Source organism: Alexandromys fortis, unplaced genomic scaffold, assembly GCF_014885135.2.
Source record: "Alexandromys fortis isolate MF-2015 unplaced genomic scaffold, M_Fortis_MF-2015_v1.1 scaffold_67, whole genome shotgun sequence".
NCBI lineage: Eukaryota > Metazoa > Chordata > Mammalia > Rodentia > Cricetidae > Alexandromys > Alexandromys fortis.
In genome coordinates this window covers 355,288-366,124 of record NW_026067945.1, presented here as the reverse complement: position 1 = coordinate 366,124, position 10,837 = coordinate 355,288, and the positions used below count along the sequence as shown (strand labels likewise).

General features: G+C 43.0%; 1 protein-coding gene across 3 annotated transcripts in view; it reads right to left on the bottom strand.

Annotated features, from left to right (window-relative positions):
- Positions 1 to 3,621: 3,621 nt before the first annotated feature.
- Positions 3,622 to 10,837, bottom strand: part of Mtmr10 (myotubularin related protein 10) — a 55,051-nt gene continuing 47,835 nt past the window's right edge. For all 3 annotated transcript variants that reach the window (XM_050149121.1, XM_050149122.1, XM_050149123.1), the window contains 2 exons: positions 7,145 to 7,327; positions 3,622 to 6,577 (listed from right to left, as the gene is read on the bottom strand). In XM_050149121.1, the coding sequence (XP_050005078.1) occupies positions 5,981 to 6,577; positions 7,145 to 7,327 (780 nt within the window). In that variant the 3' untranslated portion in view covers positions 3,622 to 5,980. The remainder of the gene's footprint in view (positions 6,578 to 7,144; positions 7,328 to 10,837) is intronic.

The following is a 10,837-nucleotide window of genomic DNA, read 5'->3' as shown; positions in this document are numbered from 1 at the left end:
TTTGTATTGTTCTCTGTTTCTATTTTGTCTATTGCAGCCCTCAGTTTGATGAGTTCATGCCATCTACTCCTCGTGGGTGTCTGCTTCTAATTTTGCTCTAGAGCTTTCAGGTGTGCTGATAAATTACTTGTATGAGATCTCTCTGATTTTTTTTGTGTAGGCACTTAGTGCTATGAACTTGCCTCCTAGAGCTGACTTCATTTTGTCCCCTAAGTTTGGGTATTTTGTGTATTCATTTTTATTTTTCTAGAAAGCCTTTCTTAATTTCTGTCTTGACCCATTTTTCATTCAGTAGTGAGGTGTTTACTTTCCATCAGTTTGTAAGCTTTTTTTTTTTTTTTTTTAAAAAAAAAGATTCATTATGTATTTAGGGTTCTGTCTGCATGAATGCCTGCAAACCAGAAGAGGGCACCAGATCTCACTATAAATGGTTGTGAGCCACCATGTGGTTGCTGGGAATTGAACACAGGCCTTCACTGAGCCATCTCTCTAGCCCGAGTTTGTAAACTTTTTGTTATTGATAACCAGCTTAAATCTGTGGTGGTCAGATAGAATACAGGGTGTTATTTCTATTTTATTTGTTGAGACTTGCTTTATGTTCAAGTATATGGTCAATTTTGGAGAAAGTTCTATGAGTGCTGAGAAGGTATATCCTGTTTTGGGTGAAATGTTTTGTAAATATGTCAGGTCCATTTGGTTTATAACATCTCCTACCTCCACCATTTCTCTGTTCAGTTTTTGTCTGGATGACCTGTTTATTGGCAAGAATGAATTCTTCTGCTATCAATGTGTGCGGATCAATATGTGATTTAAGCTATACTATTTTTTTTTTTTTATGAACTTGGGTGCTGTTGTGTTTGACACATAGATGTTAAGGATTGCAATGTCCTCTTTGTAGGTATTTCCTCTGATGACTATGAAGTGTCTTTCCCTATTTCTTCTGATTAGTTTTAAAATCTATTTTTGTCAGATAGTAAAATGGCTATGCTAGTTTCTTCTTAGGTCTATGTGCTTGGAATATCTTTTTCTATCCTTTTACCCTGGGATGATATCTGTCCTTGATAGTAAGATGTTTCTTGAATGCAACAGAAGGATGGATCCTGTTTCCATTCCATTGTCAGTCTTTTTATTGATGTTGAGAGATATCAATGAGCAATGTTTGCTGACTCCTGTTATTTTGTTGGTGTTGATGTTTGTGTATGTGTGTTTCACCTCTTTTGATTTTATGGTATGGGATTATTTATTCCTTGTATTTTCCTGTGTGTAGTTAAACTCTTTACATTGGATTTTTTTTTCCTTCCAGGACTTTGTAGGACTGAATTTGTACATAGATATTTCTTAAATTTGCTTTTATCATGGAATGTCTTATTTTCTCCATCTATTGTGACTGAAAGTTTTGCTGGGTATAATAGTCTGGGTTGTCATCTGTGGTCTATTATTAAGAGTTTGTAGACTATCTGGGATCTCCTGGCTTCTAGAATCAGGTGTTATTCTAATAGGTGTGACATTACATTTTACTTGATCTTTTTCCCTTTTGTCTTTTCTTTTTTTGTTCTGTACATTTAGTGTTTTGATTATTATGTGCCAAGGAGAATTTTCTAGTCCAGTCCATTTGGTGTTCTGTATTCTTCTTGTACCGATAGTCATCTCCTTCGTTAGGCTGGGAAAACTTTCTTATGATTTTGTCAAAAATATTTTCTGTGTCTTTGACCTCTATTCCTAGATTTGAAATCTATTCATAGTTTTGGTCTTTTCAGTGTCCCAGATTTCCTGGGTGTTTTGTACCAGGATGTTTTTCAGACTTAACACTTTCTTTGACCAAGGTATCCATTTCTTTTATGATGGTTTCAATGTCTTAGACTCTCTCTTCCATCCCTTCTGTTGGTGAGGTTTCTCTGAGGTTCCTGTTTGAGTTCTTGAATTTTTCATTTCCAGATTTCCCTCAGTTTGGTTTTATTAATTCTATTTCCATGTTTATGTATTGAATGGTTTTTGTTTATTTCCTTACACTGTTTGTGTTTTCATAGATTTCTTTAAGGGACTTATTCCTCTTTAAGAACCTCTATCATATTCATAAAGCCTGTTTTAGGGTCTTTATCTTGTTTTTCAGCTATGTTAAAATTCTCAGGTAGGGTTTCTGGGCTCTAGAGAAGACATACATACTGTCCTGGCTGTTGTGTTTTTACGCTGGTGTCTAGGCAGCTGAGTTTGTGATGACTGTAAATCTAGGTGTTGATATCTGGTCTTGTCTTTGTTGAGGGGTGTTTTGCCCCTTGGTTTCTGTTATCCTCTGTGGTTCTCAGGATAGTGTGGTGACTATGTGCTTCCTGGTAGGGACTTCTGTGATTCTGTTAGATGTGGTCACTGGGAGTTCCAGTTTAAATGCTTCTAGGTATTAGGAGCTGAAATTTAGGAATTGGGATGGGCTGGGGGGGGGTAGTTAAGGGATCCACAGGAGGGAAGAAAGGGTGTTCCACCATGTTCAGTTTAGTCCCCTGGGGATAGGGATAGAGAGTGAGGAAAGGCCATAACAGGTAGTTTCCTACAGAGCTGGGGATGAGGCTGGGGTATTGGATCTGGAGGAGAGGATGGAGAGTGAAGATTTGAAGCTCGCTTATCTGCTTCGCTGGCCTACTTGCTTCTCCAGCAGGCTTGGCAGGTAGGTTCCCAGGGGATGCCTGCTGAATTTGGTGGGTGGGATAACAGGATGATTAGGAAGGTAGGAGATCTGTGTGGTTTGCTGGAGATGAGATCCACAGTAGGTGGTTAGCTACAGACTTAGGGCTGACACAAGGGGTGCTGGATTTAGAGGACAGAACAGAGAGGTGAAAATCTGCAATTAGGCCACCTGGTTCCCTGACCAGAGTAGCCTCTGGGTTCCCAGGGAGTGCCTGCCCTTGTTTGGGGCTGAGACAATGGGATGAGTAGCGGGAGGCATGTTAGAAGAGAAGGTCTAGGTGATCCACTGGAGATGGGAGCAGAAAGGAAGAGAAGCCTACAGTGGGTGGTCTATTACAGAGCCGGAGCTGAGACTGAGGGATTAGATCTGCAGTCAGGCTACCTGCTTCCCTGGCTGGAATGGCCTTTGGAAAACTCCTTGCTAATAAAACATGATTATAAAATAAAGCCGTGCCACTAACTTCTTATATCTCTGAAGCACCTGAGGCTAAATTAGCAAAGGCAAGACCATTGCCATCGCATTTGTACACCCTTTTTAGGAACACCCTCCCCCACCCCCCATTGGCTAGATCAGGCTGATTTTATACAGTCACTATAACAGGGCGGCTCACTAGCCACTGCTTGAAAGAGTCTCAGGTTGGAGAAGGGGCCTAGGAGGTGACTTGACGGTATAGCAGGATCAGGTCTCAATGTGGGGTCCCAAGTCTCCAGGGACTCAGGGAAACACAATTCCCCAGTATTAAAACTGATAGGGAAGTTCATTGCTACTCAGGTGGCCTAACTACAGCCAGTTCTGAATTGATGTGAAAGTTGTTTCTCCATTCCATCTTAGAGGGTATTCAAACCAGACGAAGAAAGGATACACAGTACAGGCGGGAGCCGAAGCCTCCCGTCATCAGTGGCTATGGTCTTATGGACTATTTCATACCCGTCACTACTAGAAACAGTTTCAGTGGAAATTTTATTTAGCAGTCAGAATTCCCTTTACATCCTTTCTGTTGTTGAGCAGGATCCAGCCAACCTGCTCGTCCCTCTTCAGCTCACCAGTTGTATTTAGGCACAAAGGTTTTAGTTTTGTCGCAATACCAAGTTTTGTACTTGAGGTTACTGCTACAGCAAGAAGATCTTGTTGAAAAATGTGTTGAGCAGTTTTCATCTTTGTCAGTACAGATTAATGTCCTGTCCTTAAACAGAGTTAGGCATTTTTGGTTTTAGAACTGGTTCCCATCGTAAAACAACAGTAAGACACCCCACCTTTAGGGTTCGCACTAGAACGTCCAGTGTTAGCTTTGTGTGGACGCCACCAGCACAGGCTCTGCCCACAGGGCCTGGGAGACAGTGGCCTCGAGCTCTTTGGTATGCTGCATGCAGCCATGCTTACCTCTTCCGCGACCACAGGGTCACTTCCGCTAACAGAGGTGCCGAACAGCTGTACCATGGGCCACACTAGGACTTTGGAGCTGCTTTACAAATAGTATGCACAATAATCATGATATAACAACCACCTAGTGGGAATATTAAAACATTTACAATTGATTACCATACAAAAATAGGCAATTTCCATCATAAAAGTAGTGTTAATAGTACCTGACCTCTTTGTAAGTTAACAAAAACAAAGTTCTTAAAGGAGTTGAAGTAAATGTAAGGGATATAAATTACAAAGATATAAGTTCCCATTCCCAAAATAAATTTAGAACAATTTCTAGAAGTAGCTTAATGAAAATGTGGGAATTACTAGCAGGCTCCAGTGGTCTCAGGGCCCGGGCTGCTAAGCAGCCAGAGATGGGAGCATCCTCACTGCTGATAATGTTATTTGTATAAGTTCACAAAAGCCCTTATTCTATAGGCAGCAGATGGGTGGAAACATTAGGTTAGCCATGAGATTGGAACTTCTTAAGATTCTTTCAAGGACAACTGCTCTGTTAAATGCAGAGCCATCATTAAACAGTTTGCAAAGGTAAAAACAGAAATGGCTATGCAGCACCACATACAGATCCAACTACTTGAGAAATTCTGTTATAGAAAAAGAAACCAACTAAATCAGCACTTTACTATAAAGTATTTTGAAACCCAAGGTGGTGATTTAAGACACTGCCATTGTCCATTAGGAAATATCCACCTTGAAACGGGGAGGAGGCTCTCCACACATCGACAATTGGAAGCTTCTGGATTTGGCCTCGTAAAGCCGTCAGGTTCTTAGCACGGCTTGGAACACGAGTTTCAGATGAGCTTCTCAGCCTCTTGGCACTGACCCCCAAAGTCAGAAGGGAGCCACAAAGTGTATTAAAATGGCAGTAATTGGGGAAGCCCTCTGCTCTAGTCTGCACCTGTTCATCTCATGACCTCCACTAGCTACTTCTAAGGAGGAGTGCGGGCCTATGTCAGCATGCCAGCTGAGTGATCATGGGGGCCAGAGCACTCCCAGTAGCCCGTGGTCAGAGTGCGGCATGCTCCTGTCCACAGCTGGAGTTGTGCCTCTGCTGCCTGAAGAGTCTCTAAGGGTTCCACCCCTGAGATTGCAGGGTCACTTCCTGAGGGACAAAATGTCGCTCTGGAGACTACTGGCTATTAGTGAGGCCTGTTGGCAAGAAGCTATTCCCAGTATGTAGAATGTAGTGGGGTCTAAATGCCCTAAGTTTAAAACGTGGAGTTATGGTTCCCCCTGTTATTCTGGCATCTTAGTTACTCTCACCTTAAGGTCCAAGGCACTTGTAGGTTTAATTAGCTACAGTGAATGCTTTAAAGTTACAGTGCATTTTCAAAAGTTAGTTGTATGGAATTAAAGCAAACTCAGGGCTCTGGAACACAGTGATCTAAGGTCCTAAATGAGGTCAACTAAAATAATAAAGTCTAACCCCAGAACACAAACCCTCATTAGTTAAGTTCAACCAGAGAAAAACATATGGATGCCAACTGAGGCCTGCAGGGAATTTTATCAGATGATCTGAAATGCATTAAGTGCTAGTTTATGAACTTCCTACCCACCGTCTTTGGGTCGTGATCTGACTATCAGATAACCTTTAGTAGGAAAATAGATGAAATCCGCACACCAGAGAAACCTCACTACTGTGGTCACAGGTCACAATGGGGAATGTGTGCTGCAAATGACCCAAAGGACAGAGGACAAAACCAAAGTCACACTGCCCTTAGAATAACTGAAGGCAGCATGATTAAACAAGTTTTAAATATTAGTGCAAATTTCTTACATATAAAATGACCAGTTTTAAACACCTAGATTAGCAATCTCAGTTCTGAGGAGAAATATACAGCTTCTCACAATGTGTTCAGAAAATACATTAGTTTAGTCTTCATTTGCTAGCGTCTCAGTTGATAGCCATATTTTGGCCCCACTTAAAAATTTGCTTAAGGGTGTTCCTAAAATGCTCCGTCTGCACAGATTTCCTACAGGAGAAAATGGAAAGGAAGAGGAGAGAAACTCTGGTGTCTCCAGGGTGTCGTGTGGACCTGTGGCTCTGAAGTACATCCTGCTCTGGTCCAAATCTGCATAGCAAGCTTCCAGAGGGCCACTCCGCTGCTGCCTCAGCATCCTGCCTAGCATGTCCACCTCATCAGCCAGGAGAGAGAGCTTGTGGAAGGCCATGATGGAGCCCCCGAGGTTGATCTGTGCCTCAGGGACCCAGCGGAAGTAGCACAATTTCCACAGTTTAATGTGTGTTCCAGAGAGACGTGGCAGGATAATGCCATGAAGGTTGGCTGGTCTAGAAAACCACTCTTTAAAGTACTGTTCCACTCCACCGTTCTGACTGTTGGTTTGCTGAAGTGGGTCTGGCTTCAGTTTCAGTATTAGTGAGTTTCTCCTCGGAAGCAGCTCCTGGTCACTGATGATTCCATTCTTTAAGCATGACGGCATCCCTCTCAGTGTAGAGCTGTAGCTTTTCTGCACAGGAGACAGATCTTGGCATTACTCTACCGGAGCACCCACTTTTCAAAAGGACCAGTGGTGCAGTTTAACCAGCTAGGATTAATAGCTGTTGGGAGGGGTTCAGCCTTGAAGGACATGGTCCTTCTTTCCCTTGTGGGGCTCATGCTGTCTTCTCTGGAACTAACTTTTTGGATTGACTCTCCAAGGTTCTTACCATGCCAGGAGAAGAGTAGAAGGAAGGCAAGTACCATTTGTTTTAGTGACTGCTCATAAGACTGTAGGGGTAAGGAAAACATCTACACTAGCTGATTTCTAGAAAGAATGGCAGGCTAGTAAGAAGTCCAGCTCAGAGCTGCCAACTGCCATCTCTTATGCCAACTGGGCTTCATGGGCCTCGATCACCAAGAAAAAAGTCAAAATATTATCACATTGGTTAAAAAGGAAGGCCTCTCAAAACCTGCAGTAGTTGCCTCCTACAAAGTGCCTGTTTCTAACACTTGTAAAGACACCATGGCTAGCGACAGGGCACTGCAGCAGCGTGGGGATGGGGTCTCTACTGCTAGTGCACTGTCTGCAGCTTACCTTTGTCCGCTTAAAAGACTTCCTGGAGCCATTCTGTACACAAGGAGTGCTCTTGCCAATGTAGAAGGGGTTGTGGAAAAGGGTCCGATCCTTTGCTGTGAACTGAAGAGCCCAGTCCCAAACCGAGGGGAATTTCAAGCCCTTTTCATCACCCAACTGAATATTTTTGCTGATAGCAAACTCCTGTGAAGGAAAGCACACGTGTGAGAAGATACACACCCCCACCTTTTCTCATGCCTGCACCATCAGGGAAGTTCATCACTAGAGCACTCAGGCCTCATGGGAGCAGGAAGTCTACCCTGAAAATGAGGATGGGACATGGGTGAGAGATGCACATTGCCTGTACAGCATGTTCCCAGCCTTGCGACCAAGGAGACTTTGTCCTCCGGGCAATGAAGGTGCTAACTAAAAACAAAACAAAGCATTTCACTAGAATGGAACTGCAAACATCCCTAGGTTTACAAACATGGTGACCTAGGTTCACAGAACCCAAACAACTGTGTGGCAGCATGTCCTGAAGCACAAAACCTAGGGGCCCTTCCCCAACTCCCATGGGCTTTTCTAGCCGGCCAGCAGGGAGTTTCCTGCAGCTAGGCTCCCCTCAAATCCAAACCCATCCACTGGACCCCACAAGCTACTAACCACACCCCGCCTAAGAGCTGAGAGCTGGCTATAATACTGAGGAACCAAGAGCCTGCTATAACACTGAGGGGGTTAGGAGAGAGCACCAAGAGAGCAGGTGTAGAGACCTCAGAGGCTTTCTGAGACAGACACTGACAGTACAGAGCAGACCAAGAAAAACTCCCAAATACTCAGACGGCCACAGCAAGGACTGGAGCAAGACACAAAGACACTGCTGGCCTCATTTAGAGGAAAAGATAGGTAGACTCCAATACAAGAATTCCTCCAACAACCTAAAAAGCAGGATGGTAACCAGAACCCAGCAGTCACACATCAGGAAGACTTGATAAACCTAAACCAGAAGAAGTAGAAGAAAACGACTTTAAACGTAATTTTATGAAAATGATGGAGACCTTTAAAGAGGAAGTGAAAAACTCCATTAAAGAAATGGAAGAGAAGACAAACAGAAATTGGAAGAAATTAATAAATCCCTCAAAGAAACACAAGAAAAACAAGAAAAAAACAATCAAACAGGTGAAAGAAACAGTTCAAGACTTGAAGACTGAAATAGAGGTAATAAAGAAAACACAAACCAAGGTAGTTCTGGATATGGAAAATCTGGGTAAACAAACAGTAACGACAGAGGCAACTATAACCAACAGAATACAAGAGATAGAAGAAAGAATATCAGGCGCTGAAGATACTATAGAGGAAATACACTCACTGGTCAAAGAAAACAATAAATCCAACAAATTCTTAACACAAAACATTCAGGAAATCTGGGACAACATGAAAACACCAAACTTAAAAATAATAAGGATAGAAGAAGGAGAAGAACTCCAGCTTAAAGACAGAAAATACATTCAACAAAATTATAGAAGAAAATTTTCCCAACCTAAAGAAGGATATCCCTATGAAGGTACAAGAAACTTACAGAACACCAAATAGACTGGATAAAAAAAAAAAACTCCTCACCATATAAAAATCAAAACACAAAATATACAGAATAAAGAAATAATATTAAGAGCTGCAAAGGAAAAAGGTTAAGTAACATAAAGGTAAACCTATCAGAATTATACCCAACTTCTCAATGGAAACCATTAAAGCCAGAAGGTCCTGGATAGATGCGCTGCAGAAGCTAAGAGACCACGAATGCAAGCCCAGACTACTGTAACCAGCAAAGTTTCATTCACCATCGAAGGAGAAAACAAGATACTTCATGACAAAAACAGATTTAAACATGCATGTGTGTGTGTGTGTGTGTGTGTGAGAGAGAGAGAGAGAGAGAGAGAGAGAGAGAGAGAGAGAGAGAGAGAGAGAGAGAGCGAGCATGCCCACATGCTCACAGTAGACAGACTGTGCAAGAGTCACTGAAAGGGGCAGGTGGGGACAGCTGGGGGAGGTGCGCTCCCAGGAATGAAGGCGTACAATCAGGAGGTGGTAAGACTGCAGCTGTGTAATGGGGAAGTCATTTATTTTCTACACCTTGACAGCTTCTGGGCTTAATTTTTACATTAGAAAATGTTAAATCTTTATAGGAAAACATAGACTAAACTGCACAAAATTTCCTTCTCAAACTGATCAATGTAAAAGACTGTCTCACAGAAATGTGAGCTTCTCTTGAGTCCTGAGCTCTCCAAAGCAGCAATGCTGAGCAATCTCACTGCCTCTCATGTAAGGATGAGGACTCTCACGTAAGACAAGGCCTGTCTCCCTCCTCCCTCTTCATACCCATTCTCTCCCTAACCAAGGTAGTGCCCTAATCAATCAAGGTCCAGCCTTCTTCTCTATGATGTGCCTCATTCCCAGCCAAAATAGCCTGACTAGTGCTCTTTGTCATCATGTGTCACAGTTGGCAATGTCACTATACACAACGAGACCGACGGCATTACTGTTATGTGATAGACCCACATTGCAGATGTGAAGCTGGGTTTACTAGTCTATTTCTGAGAGACTCACAGGCCTAGCATTTTCTAGAATGAATAAAAAATCAAATTCATGCCCTGGCAATGCTGAAACAGGCATGGGCAGCCTGTACATGGTGGTTCTGTTGAAAACTTGTCCGTATTGGGTTTCATGGTCTAAGCTGATGAGGACGACTGACCATGTCTCTTCCTCAAGAAGGCACCAGATCTCATTACAGATGGTTGTGAGCCACTACGTGGTTGCTGGGAATTGAACACAGGACCATTGGAAGACCAGGTAGTGGTCTTAACTGCTGAACAGAATTAAGAATTTGTGCTCTAAGGCCACACTACCTAGACTGGGGCTTCAGGTCTAATGCTGAAGGCCAGAGAGTGGATGAGCTCTCAAGTCTACAGAAGCTACCCTTTGGCTTCCCTCCACGGTCACTGTAGCATTTCTGATGAGGCAAAGCAAGAAGATTCACACCAGTGGGAGCAAGGGCTGGTCTCAAATATGGCTCCATATGCTTAGTCCTCAGTCTTCTTCCTCCAGTGCTATGAACTGTCACTACAGATTCAATCCTACCCACAGTGGCTGCCATGTGACACAAGGGACTCTGATAGCACACATGGTAACCACATCTGCAGAGAACTTCAGTCTACCTTTGTGTCTAAACTTCCTCTTCCACAGCTCCTTAAGAGACAGCTGAAATAGAACTGTTATTGTACTGACTTATCAGGAAATAAATACCTTCAGCTATTGATCAACAACTCAGATGTACAAGGAGTAACTCAAAAGCACAAGCAAGGCAGCTGGCTCAGTGCTGTGAGCCCAGCTATGCAGGAAGCTGAGGTTTAGGGATTGCCATGTCAAGGTCTGTTCAAGTAACTGATAGACATCGTTTCAAAATTGGAAGGAAAAATAAAAGATGTCAGTGGGGAGGTGTTGAGCTAGGGCTATAACGCAGTAGTATGTACTGTGTTTGATGTTCCATCAAAAAATCCAAAAGAGCAGGGCGGTGGTGGCACACGCCTTTAATCCCAGCACTAGGGAGGCAGAGGCAGGCGGATCTCTGTGAGTTCGAGATCAGCCTGGTCTACAAGAATTAGTTCCAGGACAGGCTCCAAAACCACAGAGAGACCCTGTCTCGAAAAACCAAAAAAAAAA